The following is a 23,379-nucleotide window of genomic DNA, read 5'->3' on the forward strand; positions in this document are numbered from 1 at the left end:
AGGCCTTGGGTTTGATTCCCTAGCACCATGTAAGAAGAAAAAGCCAGAAGTGGTGCTTTGGCTCGACTGATAGAGCTCTAGCCTTGAACTGAAGAACTGAGGGACAGCATCCAGGCCCAGAGTTCAGGACTGACAAAAAAATAAAAAAGGAAAAGAAAGAAAAAAAATGAATTGCAAAACCCTAATTGCCACAGGAAGGAGGCCACAGGGAATCTGGACAGATCCGTGACTTGCAATCACAACTTTGAGATAATCTTGGGAGTTCATTTTTCTGACTTCCCATCTGCTCAGCTCTGGGGTAGGAATAATGTTCTAAAGGTTAACATGAAGATTAAATGAGATCCTCTGTGTTACACTGCTAGCCACAAAAGTCTGTCCTCAACAATTACTTGACTTTATTCTGATATTGTAAAGGCATGTTATTAGAATTCACAGAGGTTTTGACCATAAAGACTTGTCCATTATCCTGTCTTTTTTGTGATCCTCAATCAAGCTACGGTTCTTATGTTTATAGAAGTTATCTTGCCATTTTTAATGGCTGCAGATTCATAATGAGAAATGGAAAAGAAGAAAACCTAAAGCAGATGTTTTCAATGTTTAATTCTACTACTATACTATTCTAAAATGTGCAGCCTGTTAATTTGGGCAAATATTTACATGTATGAATATTTCCTCAGTGACTACTTAATTTGCCTATTCTTATGAGAGTAAACTTTAGTATACATATGACATTTTACCGTTATAGTCTAATATTAAAAACTGCTAAGTGGCTGGAAAGAGAACTACAAATACGGTTTTATTGTCTGCTCATTTTTGGAAAAGCAGTGTTTGAATAATATGGAATTATTCAGTAGCTTAGTAAGAAATTCCATTTGTGTTTTTAATATACATCTATTATTTAGAACCATTGAATAATCATAAGAAGACTTGGTTTGTACTACGTGTTGAATGGTTTTCAAGTTCATAAATATCACGTACTATATTTTTACAGGAATGTAGTTAAATTTTGCTTCATATTATGAACAGGACCCCAATTTCACCATAAAGCCATCTTCTCTTCTGTATAAAAATAAATTCCTCCTTACTCTGCCTTAACACTCCTGCAAAGGGGCTGGGAGATTGGATTCAGATTGAAATGGCTGTATGGGGTTTTTTTTCTTGGCTCTGCCTTTTTCCATCTGTGTAAATTTGAGCCAGTCATCTGTGGAGTCCCCAAGTTTTAGCGTGAGTGCTATATGGCATTTGCTCTAAAGCACCAGCACTGATGCTAATAGAGGTATAAATAACTTTGGAGTGTCTTCTTATCTCCATTGATTCTCTGACTCTTATTGAACTGGCGTACCTTTATATCCAATTTATCACTGAGTGATCTGGGAAGGCCATGAGTTCTCAGACCCTGCTTAACAACTTGTGGTTTTCTTTGCTTGCCTTTGATTGCATTGTCAAAACTCCTCATACTTTGTACATCTCAACTAGGAACTGGGTTGTTCGTTTTTGGTGGTACTGGACAGTTGAACTCAGGGCCTCAAGCTTGCTAGGGCTGGTATGATACTTCGGAGTCACACCTCCAACCCTGTTTGTCACTGGCTGTTTTAAGAGTAGAGTCTCATCTCTCACCTAAGTGTGCACCTGAAGCTGTAATCACCTGCTTTAAGCTTCCCCAACAGGTGTTCATTGGAGTCTAGCTTCCCTCAATGAAGATGGAGACTCTTGAACATTTCTCCTGGGCTGGCCTGGTACTATGATCCTTCTAATCTCAGCCTCCCAAGTAGCATGGGATACCTGATACCCAGCTATGGGTTGAGAAGAGGAGGTATCATGAACTTTCTGGTCCAGGCTACCACTAAACCATAATCTTCCTGTTCTTTGCCTCCTGAGTAGCTAAGATGACAGATCATGAGCCACAGGCACCCAGCTATAAAGTATATTCTTTTTTTTGGGGGGGGGGGTCCGGTTGTGGGGCCTGAACTCTGGGCCTGGGCACTGTCCCTCAGCTCTTCAGCTCAAGGCTAGTGCTTTACCACTTGAGCCACAGTGCCACTTCCGGTTTTTTTCTTTTTGCTTATATGGTGCTGAGGAATCGAACCCAGCGCCTCAGGCTTACAAGGCAAGTGCTGTACCACTGAGCCACCTTCCCAGCTAAAGTATATTCTTGAGAGAATGTGGTTGATGCTTCTATGGATCCATAGGCTATTTCTATCAATCTCAGAAACCCTACTTACAAATACACCTTCTCCAGAACCCTTTGGGTCATTGTTCCATAAACAGACCTCATCTGATAACATTTCTCCATCTTCCAATTAGACTTAAGTTTAACACATTTATATTGCTGTGGTCTATAAGATTCTTTGGAGTATAGATATGATGTATATTTGTTCACTTGAAGTCTAATATTGGTTAGAGACTTCTTTCTATGTGGAAAATCAAAACTAGCTTTTCTTTGTCTTTTTAAAAATACTTTTTTCCCCCACAGATGCTGATGAATGTGTACTGTTTGGCCAGGAAATCTGCAAAAATGGTTTCTGTTTGAACACTCAGCCTGGGTACGAATGCTACTGTAAGCAGGGAACGTACTATGATCCTGTGAAACTGCAGTGTTTCGGTAAGCGCTAAGAGGCTGTCCTGTGCTGTGCTGTGCTAAGACCAGATGGAAGAAATAAGGAATGCTCTGTAAGAAAAGCGATGCCTTCGCATCTAAATCGTGTCTCCAAAAGATACGTTCATGTTTTATGGGTCGCCTCCTTGAGCAAGATTTAAGAAGGAGAAATAATCCATCCAGTCTCCTCTTTGAATGGCTTTTAGAGCTCTTGCTTTGAATCCCCTGTGTGGAATTCTCATTCAGGTCACTGGTCTGACTGAACCTGCTGGTCTGCGGAACCTCCTGTTTCATCATTTATCCCATGGAAGTGAACGTCATTTTAAAATTCTGACACTGGCTGTAATACTTAAGCAGAAAACCATATATACTCAGCAGCAAGAGGAAATCACTTTTAAAACTATCATAAAAATGCATGACCTTAAATTTCTAAGTGTATCCTGTGGGTAGATGTTTTCTTTCATATTTAATAGCAATAGCAGTAGCAGTAACACTGGTTTTTCCCAATAAGTATGACTTGCGGCTTTAGTCAGAGCTGTTCTCGTTTGGATGATGGTGTGTAAATAATGTGAAAAGTGCCAGCCTCCGGAATCTGGATTCAATGTGGTAATGTGTTAGCCTTGGGATGTCTATGAGGTCCAATGGATTGCTGATCTTCCTTAGTCATTGTATTACCTCTCTTAAGATCTGGACGAATGTCAAGACCCCAACAGTTGTGTTGATGGCCAGTGCGTGAACACAGAAGGTTCTTACAACTGCTTCTGTACCCATCCCATGGTCCTGGATGCTTCAGAGAAGAGATGCATACGTCCAACAGAATCAAATGGTAGGTTTAGATGTGAGGTACAAATTTAAGTTTAGATGAAGATCCTAAGGTTTTCCTTTCAATTAACTGTGCACCATTGAAAAATAGGCAGACAAGTTTCTTGTATGTCTCTAAGTAATTAAAAACAATGCGTATGATTGCTATACAGGAGATTTAATATTTTGCATGTATGATTAAACCGATAGCAAAATACTGAGCGGCTGAGCAAATGGCAAAGCTGTCCCAGGCCTGAGGGTTCATCACACTTGACCTTCAGGGACAGCTGAGGAGGAGCTCCAGCCTGGGAGAATGATTTGTCTGGAATTCGTGTAGGATGCAGGCAGGCTAACAGCATAGACTATGGAGTTCAACAAGGCGATAGAAAGCCTTGAACTTCATTGATTGATTAGATTCTCTGCTCCTCTCTGGGGAGATGCGTGACACGGATTATGGGCAAAATGAATCCATCATCACATTCGGGAGATTGCTATGGATAAAGTCAATTGAATGACAGACAAATTAGAATGGAGTTAGAACTAGAGAGATGGTCAGGAGTCCCGGGCATTGTCAAAGGAGATGATGAGTGTGTGAATCCAGACACGTGGTATTGAAAACCATGATAGATATGACCGAGCAGGAAATATGAAAAGGTGGAGATTGGAAGAAAGGGAAGTCCACTGAGGACTGACAAGCGTGAGGAGCATTTTCTGTAATGAGGGGACACTACGGAGGAAAGGAATCAACCAGGAAGCGGTGGGCAGGCTGGATTTCAGCTGATGGAGGGAAGGCGTGACTCTCAGTTGGAGATGACAGAGGTTGGTTTGATCCACGGGAAGGCCAGGCTAGATGCAGACTTAGAACTAGGGATGGAAACGGAGGCTCACTGGCTTCTACCAGTATGGATGACATAGGAGTCACAGACGGATTGTCATGGAACCCTGTCTTCCCTTCTAGAACAAATAGAAGAAACGGATGTCTACCAGGATCTGTGCTGGGAGCATTTGAGTGATGAGTACGTGTGCAGCCGTCCTCTCGTGGGCAAGCAGACCACGTACACCGAGTGCTGCTGCTTGTACGGCGAGGCCTGGGGCATGCAGTGTGCCCTCTGCCCCATGAAGGACTCAGGTGAGCCTGTTTGGCCTGCAGGGGGCCGGCAGGACACAGCTCTCTCGCCATCTTTGGAGCCTGGCCCTTCTTTTAGATCTTATTTCGTCGCAGGTTTGGGGGAAGTTGGGGGGAGACTGGATTATAGAAACATCTGGCTCCTGGTTTACCTCCAAGCCAGACCCTGCCATTAATTTTTGAAACTGTTATTCCATTTCCCTAAAGAATGATAAACGACCTGAAGAAACCTAACTCAGCCATCGGTGGCATAGCTCTTGAGAATTTATATTTCCTGACTCTTCATTCCCTCACCACCCTGCAGCCCTCATTCTTCATGGTTTCTACATAGAACAAAGATTCCTAGACTCTAGACCAAAAAAGAAAAATCATTGTAGGTCAAAATCCAGATTTGTATGTCAACCTCTGAATGAGCCAGATGGGCTGGGTCGCCTTAGAGGGAAATCCAGAAACCTGGAATGTTCCAAAAAGGTTTGGTTTTGCAGCATTTAGGATTTTTTTCTTTTATTTGAGATACTTACCTGGTAAAGTCTACCTAACTCTTAAAAAGTCCCAGATATGAAACACTTTGGATCCTAAGCATGTGAGGATAAGAAATACTCTAGTTACGTAAGAAAGACATGAATGGTCCAGGCCTGTTATCCCAGCCATGTAGAAACTGGAGACTGACAAGTTTGAGGACAGCTTGGACTACAGAATAAGAACCTGCCCCCCCCCCCAACACACACAGAAAAGGTTCAGGATGAAGCTTAATGGTAGAGCATTTGCCTAACGTGCAGGGTTCGGGGTTTCATTTCTATCAATGCATAAGAAAAATTATTGTGATGGTACACTTCTGTAATCTCAGCAACTCAGGAGACTCAGGCAAAGGATAGGTAGACCAAAACTAAGCTGGGCTATATAGCAAGACCCTGCTTCAAATAGATAGATAGATAGATAGATAGATAGATAGATAGATAGATAGATAGATAGATAGATAGATAGATAGATAGATAGATAGATAACATTGTCATATAACCTTTGTGTTAAAACCTACTAAGAGAGTATGAATTGTAAAAACAGGTTCCCTCATGACTTTTGTCTTTGAACCTTTTAAACATGGACATCTTGATGATTAGTTGGGACTGCATGGTATCTGTGAATCTGAGCCCTGGGCTGTTCCTCGGCTCCCCAGGAGCACAGCGCTGCTGTGGGGCAGAGCCTGTCACTGATGGAAATGGTGCTGGAGAAACCACTGCTCATCAGCTTTGAACACTAAAGTACAGTGTTCTGTTCAGTAAGTCCTAACTCTAGAGTAGGAGTTCACACTTCTGGTCCGGTAGGCCTTGGGCATCTGTTCTTGACAAAGTCTATCTGAGAGAACTGGTAGGAAGGGGATGTGTGCACAGGGGCATCTTAAATGGTTAAGTGGCATCTTGTGGGTTGGGACCACGGGCTGGGGCAGTGAGTGCAGGTGGATGGGTTGCATTCGGGTAACCCAGCATTAATCTATTAATTCAGGACATTTCTGGGTCAGTTAGATCTCATGTCAGTCCTCAGCTGAAGTCACAGAGGCCAAACAGCAGGCTAATTTGGCAGCATACTATGTTATTTGTGACAATACTACAGACATAACAGAAGCGTCTATGTCATGGGTGGGAACAGCCCTCCCCTTCTACAGCTCTATAAGCCTGCCTTGCTCTATTCCCTTTCCTGCCACTTCCTCTTGTCCCCTTTGCCCAATGCCCCTGACTTTTGCCCACTCCCAAGGTGTTTTTGGCAGCTGATCCTCCTATTTGGTCTTTAAAAAAAAAATCATCATGTCACGTGAGTGTCTGAGAAACAAAGCTAACATGTTTAAGTCAACCAATTCCAAGCAAAGCAGATCACTCTGTTCATGTCACAAACAAGAGGGTGATCATTGCTTGACGTATCTAGGCAGTTTGGACCAGGCTAGAAGCATCTCAGATCTTTGTGGATGTGGAATTTATTGGAGACTTCTTATAGCTTGGTTCTGCTGAGTTTCAGCTATAATAAAATGATGGTAGTTTGATGAACGTCTATGTAGCACAGTCCCAGATGCTGCTCACAAGTTGTGTGTGGAGCCATCTAGTTCTCCAGGATTGCCCTCTTACCTGTACACGGGTCACGCGTGGTAGGCGGAAGCTCTGAAATGCTCACACCTCTCATTAGGCGGCAAGGTGGATCCCAGCATCCCAACCCCGGGCTCTGTGATCTAACCACCTCCGCATTGCCCAAGACCTCCAAGCTTATCTTTAATAAGTAGTCTCCCCTAGAATGCAAAAGTAACCAAGTGAAGAATTAAAACAAATTTAAATGTGTTCTTATATGTGTAAGGAGATAGAACACCTACCTTTTCAGAGCTAACGATGAGCATAGTAAAATTAGAGTCAGTGCACCCCCTAGTCTGTGCCTACCCCCCGACACAGCTGTATAGTTAACTAAAGCAAGCCAGTAATTATTGGTAAATAAAACTGTGGATGATGCTTATCACTTAGTTTAAAATGATTTTTTTGATGTTTGCATATATTGCTACTCTTAAAACTATAAACTTAAACTGGTCACCCGTGGCTCACGCCTGTAATTATAGCTATTCAGGAGCCTGAGATCTGAGGATTTTAGTTTAAAGCTAGCCTGTGCAGATTCTACGCCCAATGAACCAGTCAAAAAGCCAAACAGGCTGTGTAGTAGAGCACCAGCAGTGAACCAAAAAGCCATGTGAAGCTCAGTTCAAGCCGTTGAACTAGGTATCCCCTCTCTCCCTCCTTCTCTTTCTCTCTCTCCCTCCCCCTCTCTTTCTCTTTCTCTCTCTCTCTCTCTCTCTCTCTCTCTCTCTCTCTCTCTCTCTCTCTCTCTCTCTCTCTCTCTCTCTCTGTCTCATAAATATGAATAAAATTTAAGGTTATCTCATGGAAATAATCATCTCTGATCTACATGAAAGAAAATTAGACATTTGAATACGATAATCAAAAGTATTCAGGGATACTAGTGTCTGTTGGTATACTGTAAAAATAATTTTACCTTTAATAAATAGTTGTTGCAGACCTAAGTAAGCTGAACATAATGAATGAGCTAGTGAGAGAATCTTTATAGTACTTTGTAGGGAAAAAAAAAAATGTGTTGGGAGAGCTCCACCTGTTGGTATGCCCATGTACTGCAACCAAGGACAATGTTCAGGTTTGAAAGTCTTGAGAGAGTTTCAGTGTAACAAGCTAAGAATAGCTTTTAAAAAGTATAGGGAAGTTGGATGATGCTCACACCTGTAATCCTAGCTACTCAGCCAGCCCAGGCAAGAAAATCCTTGACACTCTTATTTCCAAATAACCACCAAAAAGAAGTGACACAGTGGCTCAAATGTTAGATAGAGTACTGGCCTTGAGCAAAAGAGCTCATGGCCTTGAGTTCAAACCCCAGAACCAGCACCAAAAAAAGTAAAGGGAGAGGAAGGGAATGAGGGGTGACTATGATGAAGTTATACCATATACATATATAGGAATGTAATAATGAAACCCCTACTTCGTTAGTATACATAAAAGTATCAAATCTGTCCCAGTGAGGTAAGGTAGTATATGCTTATAATTTCAGCATTAGGGAGATTGAGGCAGGAGGATAGCAAGTTTCAGGCCATCCTGGACTATGTGGAAATATGCTGTCTGTCTGTGTGTGTGTGTGTGTGTGTGTGTGTGTGTGTGTGTGTGTGTGTGTGTGTGTGTGTGTGTGTGTGTGTGTGTGTGTGTGTGTGTCCCAAAGAAAATGGAAGTGGCACAAAACAAATTGGGAAGTCTTCCATTTTTAGTAAAACCCTAATACCAGTCAGAATACAGTGCCTTCCATGTTGCAAGGAGAAGGGTTTGAACATGTAGAGGTAACCTACACCTGGTGCAAAATCCTCATTCTAGGACTTCAGCAGAACTAGATGTACTTGAATGACAGCATTACAAGGAAAATGAGCTGTAACTTCCCTCAGTTGGGTATTGGCTGATAAGTGGGCATGCCCACTTATCACAGACTCCTTTAATCATTGCTAATCAGGAGGCAGAGATCTGAGGACAGCAGTTCAGAGTGAGTGCGGTACAAATCTAACAGACTCTTATTTCCAGTTATCCAGAAAAAAAAGCTAAAAGTGGAGGTATAGTAGAGTGTCAGCTGAAGTGGAAAAAGGCAAGCAAGAACACGAAGCCCAGATTTTGATCTCCTGTATTAACACATACATACTTATGCACATTCATGGCCATATAATATTTGGATGGATGGATAGATAGATAGATAGATAGATAGATAGATAGAGTCATAACTATCCACCTGATTTATATAAAATAATATCTATGCCATATATTTTTAAAAAACATTTTCTTAAACAAGTGTAAGAAAACATCACTTGCTCAACAATTTGAAGGGAAAATATATTTTAAATAGGCAGATTAACTCTGTGCGTATACCCTTTTACTCTTCACTCATGTTTATCCTGCTTAAAGTGTTTTACTTGTAAAGTGCTCATTAGAATCACTCATGCAAAGAAGGCTCTCGAGCTCTGGATAGGAAATCAAGACTTGGCTCTCCGTTGTGAGTGTTCTAGGTGAATGCAACTGATGGATGGCTCCACCCCTGGTATGAAACACGTCAATTAAATGAAGGGTCTGACTGGGCAAGGACTGTCCCATCACTGCCTCCATACAAGGGTCAAATGAGTGACCAATACAAGGAAGCAGCAGCAAGGCATGCTGGGACTGTGCAGCTAGTGGGGCCTGCTGGGCAAGTAACTACATATTGCCTGCCTTCCCTCTACTCTGCTTACTCCCCCACTCTCTGGAATGGCAGTTATTTGGAAGAGGCTACTCATCTTCTTCTTGGTGCTAAAGATGATCACTGTGCACATTTATGTACACATTGGGGTTTACAAGGAGAGAGAAGTATCTCAAATGAAATCTGAATATTTATAGCTCACCTGTTTTCAGTTTTAGACATTTACATATTCCTTCCTTCACTGTTCAATCCAGTCCACACCTGTTACTGTACTGGGCCAAAAAAAAAAAAAAGAAAAAAGATGGAACCAGTGTTTTGTATTTAACAGAATGTAAGATGAAATTCAGACCTAGGATCCTTTGTGACTAAACAAACATTATGCGATGTTCTAAACACACGATCATCTGGTTTAAAGAAGTCACCATTTGCTATACTAAAAAAACGTGTCAGACATTGTGATAGCTGATCTAGTCCATCTTTACCCGTCCAGTTTTTGCAAAACTACAAGCATTTGGAGTCTGCCTTAAGATAGCTGAGCCAGTGATTCCTTACACGTTCCCAGAGATGTCTGTGTAAGAATGTTTTGTAATATCCTCAGAGGTGTGAAGGAAGACGGGGATTTGACTCGGGGACTGAACTTGAAATAATATTGTAACTGGGCAGTTACTGCAAAAGGCCTTTCAGCAGTTAGAGTTTTAAAGGCTTTTCCAAGAAATATGTTTCCAAAGAATGTTAATAATAATTTTGTAACACCCTCCATGTGAGACTGAGGAAATAGTGGCCGCCTTTGGTTGAAGCAGTCCAACGGTCTGATTGTCCTTTTGGCATTGATTCTGTCTGGTGCGGCTGGGCAAGTTCCTTCGACCTCCATTATCCCAAGCTGAGACCCCAGTGTGAAGCTGTTGTCATTCACACTGTCTCAGTATGGAAGCTTTTATCTTTTTTATCCTAAGTTCTGGGCCTTATGATAAAAGAAAAATTGCAATTGTAATAGGAAATGAATATTAAGCTAGGAAAATGTAAGGGGCCTCCTAGGTAGAGTAGCTATCATGCTGCAGACAGAATGGAGTATTGTGTGCATAACTAGGTGTTTTCTAAACAGGTAGGCCAGTTAATTTGAAACTGTGTTGGTATCCATGGAAATAGATTGGAATCAAGTATCATAGGCAATGGAAAGGATTGATTTACTGATTGATTGATTGATTTAGAAAATTTCCTCTGACTCTTCCCAGAGAATGACATTGTTTTTTCCTAAAAGTGATTCTTATAAAATAATATTCAATAGTGAAGTATGCACATGTCACCTGCCTTGTTAGTTTCCTCCTTTGTGAAATGGCAGTACCAACACCTGCCCCCAGGGGGTGCTCACAATTAAATGCTGTAGTGCAGAGGAGATTGTTGACCTTTGGTCAATGCTCTTAAATGTTAGCAAAGATTATTATAACTCCTATTACACGAATAAGTTGAGCTGATGCTTAGTCCACATGTCTGTCCTGTAATGCAGTGCTAGGAGTCTCTTCAAAGGCAGCCAAGAATCAGAACCAATGTAGGATGCCAGGGTTCAGGAACTAATGCGGAGCCTAATTGCACTGTGCAGTTCTGAAGTGCTTCTGTGGGTTCCAGTGGCTTCCAGACCCTGACTGTGATTCATGTTCTAGAAGGAAAGCACCTGGAAGGGACAGTCCAGTGTTGGGTTTTAAATGTACACCCAGTGCATCTGATTCTAAACGGGAAATCCTGGATTTTCAGATACTAAGTCCATTAGACACTTTGTTGGCCTAAATTCACTAAGTTTCTATGACACAGAGCAATTTTTACTCAAGGGAGAGATTTGAGTTATTTCTCTATACAATATTCTGGCAACTTCATAAACAGTTGGTCTTTATTGGTAAGTGTTACATGCTTGATTTTCTCTGAAGGTCCTCAAAGGGTCCACTGTGCTATAAATGTTTTCTTCTTCAATATTTAAGCAGCTTTCTTTTCTCTTTCCTTGCTCCCTTCCTTTTTTTCTCTCTTTCATCGGTTTGTTTCTGATGGTGCTGGGGTTTGAGCTCAAAGCTTCATACTTGCTTAGCAGATATTCTACCACTTGAACCATGCCTGCATCCCTACTTTTTAAAAAGAAATTATTGTTATTATAAAGGTGATGTACAGAGGGGTTACAGTAAGTGAGGTAATGAATACATTCCGGCCCTACTTTTTGTTGGCTTGTAGAGATGGAGTCGTGCAGAGTTTTCTGCTGGTAATAACCTTAAACTGTGATCCTACCTGAAATTACAGATGTGCCCCGCCAGCACATGGCCTTTAATGAACTCTTTTGAACTCAGTAAGTCAACTTAAATACAACCAACTGAATCCCCTAATAAACATAAATGGTATTTACCAACTTAATTAAATTCTCTTAATTCCTATCCAATTAAGATCTGTAATCAATCCTATCAAAATCAATAAGACAGAGAAGACAGTAGAGAAGAGAAATCAGGCTTCACTTCCCAGGGAGGGGAATTTGATTGACAGGTGACAACCTTGGTGTCAGGAGCACTTTCAACATTTTAATTGTGGTACATTCTGGACTTTGGAGTCTCCATGTTATTCATGTTCATTTTCCTAAGCTGGTCTGCATGGAAATGGTGAGAAAATATCTGGCCATATTCTGTTACATAAAATTAATTTCATTATGATGATAATCTCACAGACATCATAGCAGAATCTAATTTAGGGCTAAAGTAGAGAAACTAATGGTGTTGTGATGGGAGATAATCTGATCACACACACGCACACAAAAATCTCTTTGGTTTGTAATTAACAAGTAACCAAATGTACCTTGAAAGTAACCATCTTGGCTGTTCTGGTTTTCCGCTTTGAAATCAGCTGATGAAAAACGACTCTGTTCTCTTGAAATGCCCTTCCAGCACCACCTTGTACTGTCTTTGCCCTTTGTCCTTCAGGGAAATTCGCTTTTGTGTGTTTGAAATAACATTTGCTGGGGTTCTTTGTCCTTGATAAAGGCACCAGGTGTAAGTGTCCACTTGTAATGGGGGACAGGAGACAGGTCATTGTGAAGAATGCTAAAGCCTTGTTCTGCATTTCAGGTTTTGAATTCAGATACGGTTGAGTTGGTTTTGATATCTGCCTCATTCACTTTTTGTAAATGAACTGTGGTTTAGAAGAAAGCTGTCGGCTTGTGCCTTTCAAAGGCTGACCTCGTGGCCGGAGCAGGCCAGCATGGCAGAGGAGAGGGTAGGGAGAGCTGGCCTGTCTCCTTTCACTGAGGGAAAGGCAGCTAGAATGAGGCTGGAAAATAGCCAGGGCTGGGGATGTAGCTCAGAAGCAGAGGACTTGTGAGAGGCCCTGAGTTCAAGTCCCAGCACTAGAGAAAAATAGCATGCATGCATGCACACACACACACACACACACACACACACACATACACACACACACACACACACACACACACAACCAGGTTTGTGTATCTGCACAAACATACAGGGAACAGAGCCCAGGAAGGTCGTGGCTTTGCTCAGCATCCATGGCCAATTCCTAAGGAAAGAAGCAGCAGATACAAGGAAGCCTTTTAAAGTGCTTCTTTCTGAGCTTCAAGTCTCAGAGACAAGCAGAACTGTCGTGAACAGCTATCATGGTTGCAGACTGCTCAACCCTGCAAGATGCCAGTCACGTGGTGATCTATGAGCCTCACCCTCCCCGCCCCCGCCCCCAAGGCCAGCCAGAGATATTCCAGCGAGAAGTAAGAGCTGCTAGGACTGCATCTGATTGTGAACAGTCCCTGGGGGGAGAGGAAAGTCATCTCAAATCAAGGTAAAGAGCCAGCATATGGAGAAAGCATAAAATCAGAGATCTTAAAACAGTTCCAGTTGTTTCCTTAGCAATGATGTCTTACTTCCTAGAACTGAATGGAATACATGCTCTTGAATGTTCTTATTTACTATTTTGAGGCATTTTAATATTTCATTAATTACTTAGAACTTGCTCTTCAAATAATGGTAAATGGTTCCAGTAGTTTTTGAACAAATCTTAGAATCGTTTTTCTTCTGTAAAACTTTTTAAAGCAATGTTAAAATGTTTTGTAGTTGGGCGCCGGTAGCTTCATGCCCATAATCACAGCCTCTCAGGAAGCTGAGTACTGAGGATTTCTGCCAGCCGGGGCAGAAAAGTCCTTGAGACTCTTCAGTAATTGCCCCCAAAAAAGCTTAAAGTAGAGCTGCAGTTCTGTTTCTGGCATTGTGTGTGTGTGTGTGTATGTGTGTGTGTGCATGCATGTGTGTGTGTATGCATGTGTGTGTGTGTGTGTGTGTGTGTGTGTGTGTGTGTGTGTGGTTAATTGCATATAAGAGTCTCACAGGCTTTTCTGATCCTGCTAGATTCAAACTATAATATACAGATCTCAGCATCCTGGGTAGCTAGGATAACAGGTGTGAGCCACTGTTGCCTGGCTTTTCCTTATGATTTATTTCTATTTGTACTTACTTATTCATTCATTCATTGTCAGTCATGGGGCTTGAACTCTGAGCCTGCGCTCTGTCCCTCAGCTCTTCAGCTCAAGGCAAGAGCTCTACCACTTGAGCTATAGCACCACTTCTAGTTTTCTGGTGGTTAATTGGACATAAGAGTCTCACAGACTTTCCTGCCTGGGCTGGCTTTAGTGATCCTCAGATCTCAGCCTTGTGAGTAGCTAGGATTACAGGTGTGAGCCACCTGCACCCAGCTTATTTATTTATTTGTGTGTTGGTCCTAGGGCTTGAGTAGGTCCAAGGCTTGGGCACTATTCCTGAGCTAGTGCTCTACCCACTTGAGCCACAGCTCCACTCATTCTGGCTTTTTGGTAGTTTATTAGAGATAAATGTCTCCTACCCACACTGGCTTTAAACCTTGATCCTTGGATCTCAGCCTCCAAAGCAGCTAGGATTACTGGTGTGAGCTGCCTGTGCCTGAAAACAGTTTGTTTTTAATGAAAGGAAAGTGAGAATTTAAGTTGACCAAACTATTACATTTCTTTAAGCCCCACAGTCCCTGGATAGAGGAAGACCCAGGAGGCTGGCTTGCTAGTGCTGACGGTCAAATAAATGCCCGTTTCAGTCCTAATGTCCAAATGACAGCACCTTAGGCACAGTACCATCTAGTGGTAGTTACCTCGCACTGCAGCCTAAAGTTTCAATGGTATTTTCTTCCCAGGATTTTCCAGCCTAGTAGTGAAAATGTTTTCTGTTTAGAGTCATAAACCATGCATGCTTTGAAGGGTCCTTGGAGATCCCCTAGTCTTGTTTCTTCAGCTTACCAGTTAAAAATAGAAAGTTTAGATGAAATCCAGACAACATACAAACAGCACATTTTCCCTTGTATCATAATTTCTTTTTCAAAAAATAGAGGTGAAATTCACACAGAGTAAAATCAGTGATTTTAGAGAGAACATTCACAGTTTAGAGAGTCTGTTCACAATGTGATACAACCTCATGCTCAATTCCGTCTTTTGAATCTTTCTTTCCTCTCTCATTTGTTTGGAGGTACCAGGCTATGAAGTCAGGGCCTTATACTTGATAGGCAGGCACTCTGCTGCTTGAGTCTTACTCCAACCCTATTTTGTTCTCATTATTTTACATATAAGGTCTCCCACTTTTTGCCCAGGAACAACCTAGGACTGTGATCCTCCTACTTTTGCCCCACGGGATTATAGGAGTGTATCACCATACCCAGCACTGAAGTAGTTTTTACATAGTTAATAAAGAAAAAAAATGAAATATAGTCCTTATGGAAATTCCTTACTTTTTTCCTAATTGTTGACTTCTTACTCACTTCTAAGAGCAAGAAAAGGGGGAAAAATGTCTTATCTGTCCTTTAGCTGAAAAGCTGGATCAGTTTAGAGAATTAGCATGTAGTCCTATTTGCCTCTGTGTTACATCGTTTCGTTTCTTCTCCTATAAAGTAATCTAGGTTTACTCTTCACTTGAGATTGTCTGGATATTAAACTTAGTCATATATTTCCAAAGTCCCAGTTACTTAGAAACAAGAGGAGAAATCCTTTCATGAACTCTTTCATGGGAAATTCATGCTCTCAATGTTTTTATTTTGTGTGTGTGTACCAGTCCTGTTGTTTGAACTCAGGGCCTGGACACTGTACCTGAGCTTTTCTGTTTAAGGCTAGTGCTTTGCTGCTTAATCTGCAGCTCCATTTCAGACTCTTTTAGTAGTTAATGGGAGATAAGAATGTCACATGCTTTCCTGCCCAGGCTAGCTTTGAGCCACGATCCTCTGACCTCAGCCTCCTGAGTAGTGAGGATGACAGGCATGAGCCACTGACTCCCAGCTCTCACTCATTATTTTAGGACCTTCCTGTGTGGCGTACTATTACAAGCATCTAAATGTTTGAATCCAGGTTTCAGAACACAAAAGGATCCTCTACATTTTGGCAGCTGGTACCCCACACATCTTCATCAGTGCATCTGGCTAGCTAAGCAGCCATGTGGTGGGAAAGATTGGGAATGACTGGGCTGGGAAGGGAGACGTTAGGTGAAGGCTGGGGGTGGACAGCTTGACTTGTGAATGGCCATGCATTCCCTTAGAGCATCAACGTTTACAAAAGTCCCGGGAACGCTTGCCAAGACTTTAGACTGCATTATTTCCCTGTCCGTGACAAGTACAATTTAATTGAACATTAAGCAATTTGATCTCTTTCACCTAATAAATCGAGCAAATTCAATAAACATAAATCCTGCTAATGATAGAGTGGACCCTGGTGGAGCTGAGCTCATCAGCATTCAAAGTTATGACTCTCCCTGGAGTTGGAGTCACAAATGCTCAATGTGCTTACCTGAGACTTGAGGTCTGGGGAAGGCATTTAATAATTTTCTGAGGGTGTCAGGAGGTGGCCAAGGAATAGAAAGAATGTGGATGGCTTGGCGGAACAAGACTTTCAGACCTCACCTAGGCCAGTTATGTGGTAAACCCTGGCTTTCTTATGGGAAATCAAAGAGCTAATTACAGTTATTTCTTGGGTTGTTCTGAGATTCGCGGGCAATGTGCGGCATGTCAGGGTTTAACGGGGCATGCCTGCTCATTTCCTTATGCCAACTGTTGTATATCAAGGACCTCCAGTAGCCAGCATTGCATAGTGTGAGACTTTGGTTTCCCTGAATTTTTTTTGATCTCTTTTGTATGGTTATGACTCTCTTTCCTTCTCTGTTACCTTTTCTCCTCTTCTTCCTCTGGTACTCATCCATACAGAATGAAGTTTCCCCCAATCTTTTCTATTTTTCCTGTCCTCCCAGCATCTACCCTGTTCAGACTATTCTCAGCTTCTGGGTCTGTGAATGAATGAACCAACCTACCAATCACTCTATGAGACAAGGGATGAATTACTTTTTTTGGGGGGGGGGGGGATGCACTGTTGGTCCTGGAGTTTGAACTGAAGGCCTGAGCTCTGTCCCTGCACGTTTTTTGCTCCAGGCTGGTGCTCTGTCACCTGAGCCAGAACTCGACTTCCAGCTTTTTGTTTGGTGGTTAATTAGAGATCAGAGTCTCAGAGTTTCCTGAATAGCTAGGCGTGAACCACTGACACCTGGCTTGATTCACTTTTCGTACAGCTGAAGTGAAGAGTGATGAGATCCTGCTCAATAGATAGAGGAACCAAAACTCCTACACATGCAGACAAAGCAGCTAGGAAATGGAGAAAGTAGGACTAGAACCTAAGACTCAAAGTCCTTTCTTTGGTTTGTGTTCTATTTTTCTGTTCCAGCTCTACACATTTTAGTTTCACAGGTACACAATTCTACCCATTCTGCACAGGTAATAAGACCACAGGTCTGCACAGGTAGTAGGAGTTTATTCTGTAGCCAAGAGTAGAATTGGAGTCACACAGACAGACACACAGACAGACGTCCAATTGCACCATCTTGTATAGATGTCATCTGTAGCTGATCACCTCCTCCAGCCATCCTGGAAGGAATGTTCCATACACAATCAAATCTGTTGCATTTTTTTTTTAATTTTGTATATCATTTGCCAGTTTCCACAAAGGAAAAGAATTAGGCACTGGATAAATAAGTCTGCCATTCCATTTCCTCCCTGACTTCCTAGTTGTGTGTGTGTGTGTGTGTGTGTATGTGTGTGTGTGTGTGTGTGTGTGTGTGTGTGTTACAGCTCACCACATCAGTTAATAATCCACATTCAGACCTGTAGGCCAGACACCTGGTGAAGAATCTTGAGTAAAACAGGACCCATTTTTGTTCGTGTGGAAGAGTTCTTTGCTGTTCTGTGTGTGAGTTCTAACACCGGAGCACTGAGTTTCCGGCCTCGCCCTGTAGCAGCCCCAGTGAGCTGCTTAATCTCTAAAAGCAGCTGAGCCTCATCTGCCAAAGGGGGAGGGGAGCCCCTCCTCGTGGTCCTCCTCATGCGCCAGAGGGGCCCGGGGCATGTGACTGCCCAGTGCAGCCCTGCAGATGTGTCTGTCATCAACAGGAGATTTCCTGCCAGGATGCGGCCATGTGCTTTCCATGGCTCTGACAGCAGGGGTCCCTGAGCCTGTTAGCTCCTCAGCCGGCGGGGGGGGGGGGGGGGGGGGGGGACTTAAAAACTTTTTCCCCCCCATTTAAAGTGAAAATCAAAGCAACACCATCTGTCATTTGGATCTGTCACACCAGGAAAATTAGTGTGATTAGTGGCCTGGATCTTGTTTAGCCCTGTTAGTGACCGTGTCCCATACCCCCTCGTATGTCCCTTTTGTAGCTTTGATCAAGAGCTAAACGTTTGCGCTTTGGGAGAGAGGCTGTGAGGTGTGAATATTTCCATTTCCTATTGATTTCACATTGGTGTTCGGCTAGATTCCAGATGGACATGTGGTTGGAGCCTCAGAAATGGCATTGCTGTACAGAGTACGCCTCCCAGGACTAGTCCTTGCTAAAACAAGCCCATTCCTTTGTACCTAGCCTGAGAGTGCCAGGTGATTCATTGTTGCTGACGTATGTAAGTAAAGGGGGTTTGGACAGGAAAGAGATTCTAAGGACAGAAAATAAGTTGGACATGCCACACACTGAGCTAGAGGAAGTAGCCGCCAAAAGGGTCTCAGGGGTTCTCAGGGGAAGCTGTGGAAATAGCTAAGAGATCTGCTATCCTCTGTACTTGAAACCAACCATAATTCACTGCTGCTCCCCAAGCCAGACTCTGGCATGACCCAACTCTAGTGACAAGCAAGGCCAAGCATCTTTAAGATTGAATGGGGTCTTCTGGTGCCTTGGTATGCTTGGAGGTCAGGCACAGGATAGAAATTTGCCTAGATCAAGATCCTAAAGAGGATACCTTCCTTGTCTAAGACTGATGACAGTGTTCTGTGCAACCTCTTGCTCTCCCAAAGATACAGAAAACTCCCATTACCTCTAACTTACTGTGTACTCATAACCTTTCTAATGTATTCAAGCTTATGCTAAAAGTTGTTGAGCATCTTTTCATGTGATATGAATTGTACTGGCCTAGGGTTATAGATGCTGTTGGTTATAGTTTATTACACTCCAACCAGGAAGTTACATTTGCTAAGCCAATGCTGTGCCTTGTTGTTGGAAATGAAGTAAAATTCCAACTACTCTTAGAAGAAAATTAAAAACAAAACACATGGACACTTCCCTTCCAATGCTCTTGGCCCATTGATAACTTTGGATTTTAGAATTAACATTTCTGTAACATTTCCATCTTCCAAGGCTTTCTATGAACATCTGTTTCTAGCTGTTCCGAGGGGTCTTAGTGATCTTTGCCTGTGAGAAAGAATATATAACCTTTCAAAATTTGTGAACAATGTCCAATGTGAACTACGTCCTTTTTCAGATGCCACTAATGGGGTAGACAGGCCAGAATTTATTATCACTCTATGAAAGAGGTGAAAACTGAGGCTGGCCCAACTTGTGAAGGTGCAAAGTGAGGAATGCTGTCGGGTCTTGAGCCCCAGCTTCTGATCCTAGCCCTGAATCAGAGCAGATGTGTGTGACAGGAGATGTGGGACAGACCAATGCGTCCAGAGCCGTCCAGGCTCCCAGGAAAATAACTCAGAATACACGGTCTTTGTGATGATCCATGTAGCTCACCTTCAAACAGGAAGAGAACACGTAATGCCCCACGAGGCTTCGATAACTGAACCAAAGGCACAAAGGACAATAAGCTCAGGACTCTTAAAAGTTAAAAAAAAAAGTGAAGCTGCAGCAAGCCCCAGAGGTACCCATAATCCCCTCTGCTAACTGCAGACTTGACCAGCTTGGGTCAAGTCAAAGCTTCCTTAGGAAGCCTGTGGCATTTTCCAGACACAACTTAGCATCCTTTATCTGTGCCAGTGCATCAGCTCTTTACAATTAATCCATGACTTTCTCCATCACATAATTCCTGGTCATCTGCTGCAGTGCAAGTGCAGCCTTTCTTTCAGGAAGGCTTGTTTATGAATAGGACATGGTCCAGGACTTGTTTTCTCCACCATCCGCTCCCTCTTTCAGCCTTGCTCAGTTGTGAGAACTTGAAACGTTATGGTTTCTCTATGGTTGAAACAGAGCACGCAGGATTGAGGCCAGAGTTTTCTGACCCTCTTGACATCTCAAGACCTGCTCAGCCATCTCTAGGTTTAGTTTTACAGACTTATATAGGCAAATTATTTCATTTTTCATAGTTAATCCTGATCATACTGTGGCATGGCTATAAAATACTGACAAAAATCTTCTTTTCAGATGTACAACAAATGTTTTTTTTTTTATTTTAAAGCTAGGAGAGAAGATGAGCTCAACTGCTAAGACTTACAAACATTTGAGCAATCTTACCCTCTAAGGGAAATGCTTAATGCCTCTGCGTTCAAACCCTAAACAGAACTGACAAGCATTTGTATTTTCCTGAAGGTTAATCTTTCTTTTTTGAATCAAGGAGCTGTTCTCAGTTTCAGCTATTTCCTGAATGAAATTAATATTTTCTTTTGTTGTTGCGGGTGATCGTGGTGGTGGCAGCCAGGGGGCTTGAACTCAGGGTCTGGGCCACTGTTCCTGAGCTGCTTCGCTCCAGGCTAGCACTCTGTAAGCCCACAGCTCCACTTCTGGTTTCTGGTGGCTGATTGGAGATGCAGGTCCCATAGCCTTTCCTGCCTGGGCTGGCTTTGAATCACAGTCCTCAGATCTCAAACCGCCTGAGTAGCTAGGATTACAGCCTTGAGTCACCAGTGCCCAGCAAAATTAATATTTTCTTAATGACATTGTTTCATGCAAAAGATCCAGAGGGATCTGGCATTTGCTTCCACCTTATCGGAACGTGTGTGTGTATGTGTGTGTGTGTGTGTGTGTGTGTGTGTGCATGCTGGATTTGAATGCAGCCTCATGCTCTTGATAAGCTTTTCCACTACAGGGCTAGAACTCTGCCTCTTGAACCACAGCTCCACTTTGGCTTTTATGCTGGTTAATGGGAGATCAGAGTCTCATGGACTTTCCCACCCTGGCTGGCTTTGCACCACAATCCTGAGGTCTCAGCCTCCTCAGTAGCCAGGATTGCAGGCCCTTTTTCCTGTTTCCACGTGTGAAAAGTAACCTGTCCATGAGGAAAAACACCGGAGAGGTTTGGATGAAGCTGTTCTTCTGTAGGCCCAAAGGACCATCTTATTCAGGCCTTCGATGCTCCAGGATGTGTTGCTGCGAATCGTCTGGCTGGATGGGGTCTTCACCTGGGAATCCTCATTTGGCTGTAGGAGGAGGTCCAGGCAGGGAAGGCCCTGGCGGGAATGGCGCTCTGGGCTGGGGCTGGCCCACGGGGGACAGGGGGACAGGCTCTCACCCTGGCCCGTCTCTCTCCTCCGCAGACGACTACGCGCAGCTGTGCAACATCCCGGTGAGCGGCCGGCGGCAGCCCTACGGCCGCGACGCCCTGGTGGACTTCAGCGAGCAGTACGCCCCGGAGGCCGACCCCTACTTCATCCAGGACCGTAAGCAAAATGGCTCAGTTGCTTTGAAGCTAAACCAAGGCTCTGTAAAGACGGCTCCATGCTTTCCGAACATATTCCAGGGGCACTTGTCCACGATGCAGCTGTGCAGGCCCCAGGACGGCCCACGGGCCCTGCGCCTGCTGCGCCTGCGCCCTGCTGCGCCTGCGCCCTGCTGCGCCTGCGCCCTGCTGCGCCTGCGCCCTGCTGCGCCTGCGCCCTGCTGCGCCTGCGCAACCTCCTCCTTCATCTCCACGTGCCCCCCTGCCCTGAGCCGGGCCCTGGCAGTGTGGGCAGCGGTTCATGTCCTTACACCTTAAGTAGTGATCCGGGTCCCTCCAGGCTTTCCCTGGGAGACACTTATCTTCCTATAATGAATTGATCTGGGCAGATGGTTGTTAATGTCAGAGGGGCTTAAAAAAACAAACAAACCCTATTGATGGGGAATGCAATTGTAGACTATGCTTGCTCCCTCCCTTCTTCCCTCTCTCCCCCCTCTTTCTTTCTTTCTTTCTTTCTCTTTCTTTCTTTCTTTCTTTCTTTCTTTCTTTCTTTCCTTCCTTCCTTTCCTTCCTTTCTTTCTTTTCTTTCTTTTCTTTCTTGCCTTCTTTCTATCCCACCTCTTTCCTTGCCTTCTTTATTTCTTTTTTACAGAGGTTCTCTGTTTCCTAATCCTACATTGACTCTTTGTATTTAAAGACCAAATTAATACTAGTGCAGAGAGAAAGAGAAAAAAAAAAGGTAAAAGGAAAAGCATAATATCTATCCCATCTCAAGAGTGAAGGCCTAAGGTGATCTTTTATATTTTTCTGACAAAAATATTAGATAATAAATTTGGGAGAATGACAAGAGGCATGTGGACTAGGCCTATTGGGGGGGGGGGGAGGATGTAGAAGTCAGTGGAAGGTGAGGTTACTCCATAGAGCTTGCTCATGCAGGGCCACTGCAGCCCTGGGGACCAGTCTCTGGGGATCAGGCTTCTAGATATAGTATGTGGAGAACGTCCCTCCCTAAAGAATCTTTATGGTTTTCTAGGTATAGGGAAAGACAGGGCCATGTGGCCTGTTATGAAGTTACAGTTCCTCAAGTGATTTCAGCCTGAAATCAGATGCCAATTTGGTATCATTTGAGATGGTATATCCATCACACCTTCAAAAGATGTTATGTTTAATTAGGTAGAAGGATCTATAAGATTTAGAATGTCAGCCGGCAACAGTGGCTCACTCCTGTAATCCTAGCTACTCAGGAGGCTGAGATCTGAGGATCACAGTTCAAAGTCAACCCCTGGAAGGAAAAGCCATAAGACTCTTTATCTCCAGTTAACCACCAGAAAACTGGAAATGGCACTGTGGCTCAAAGTGATAGAGTGGTAGCTAGCCTTGAGTGAAAAAGCTCAGAGGCAGTGCCTAGACCCTGAGCTCAAGTCCCACACTGACAAAAAAAAGTTTTAAAATATACATGATCATGAAGGAAAACAATATTCTGTCAATTCAGCTAGGTCAATTAGAGTACACGTGAATGATACTCACCCTCCACCCCAGCCAGATCAATAAAGTGGCCAATCTCTGCAAAGTTCCTGCTGCCCATCCCCAAGGGCATTACCTACCATATTGATTTCTAACATTAATAGATTAGAAACACTTTGTTTTACCCAACAACACATGACCACACATCACTTCCTAAAAGAGATCTGAAGGTACTCACAGCTATTAAACTATGTTCTCATACTGTATTCACCATTGTATATCTACACTTCATCAAACATTTACTTAGAAAAAAGAAGCTGGGTCTGGTGGTTTGTGCTTGTAATCTTAGCTAATCAGGGGGCAGAATGTGGGAGAATCACTGTTTAAGGCCTCTCCAAGGAAAAAGTTGGAGAAATCTCCATCTCAACTAAGAAAAGCTGCACATGGTGACCCACACCTGTCATCCCAGCTTTCTTGAAGTGTTAATAGGAGAATCACACTCTAGACAGGCCCAAGCATGAAGTAAAAAGAGGTAGAGTCATGGTGCAAGTGGCAATACAGAGGAAAGAAAGAGAAAAAAAAAGATAAGAAGAGAAAGAAATATCAAGACTGGGGGAAATCCCGGTATGCCCTATAAGTCCATAAGCACTAGGTATGTAACACTGTCCTAAGCCATAGCTGGGTAAAGCCTGTATTGCATTATGGTTCT

General features: G+C 43.2%; 1 protein-coding gene across 6 annotated transcripts in view; it reads left to right on the forward strand.

Annotated features, from left to right (window-relative positions):
• Positions 1 to 23,379, forward strand: part of Ltbp1 (latent transforming growth factor beta binding protein 1) — a 405,289-nt gene that overhangs the window by 375,873 nt on the left and 6,037 nt on the right. For all 6 annotated transcript variants that reach the window (XM_070025342.1, XM_070025343.1, XM_070025344.1 and 3 more), the window contains 4 exons: positions 2,474 to 2,602; positions 3,282 to 3,422; positions 4,356 to 4,526; positions 21,085 to 21,207. In XM_070025342.1, coding sequence (XP_069881443.1) covers positions 2,474 to 2,602; positions 3,282 to 3,422; positions 4,356 to 4,526; positions 21,085 to 21,207 — 564 coding nt within the window. The remainder of the gene's footprint in view (positions 1 to 2,473; positions 2,603 to 3,281; positions 3,423 to 4,355; positions 4,527 to 21,084; positions 21,208 to 23,379) is intronic.

Source organism: Dipodomys merriami, unplaced genomic scaffold (genome assembly GCF_024711535.1).
Source record: "Dipodomys merriami isolate MVZ:Mamm:240054 unplaced genomic scaffold, mDipMer1.0.p SCAF_17, whole genome shotgun sequence".
NCBI classification, from domain to species: Eukaryota; Metazoa; Chordata; class Mammalia; order Rodentia; family Heteromyidae; genus Dipodomys; species Dipodomys merriami.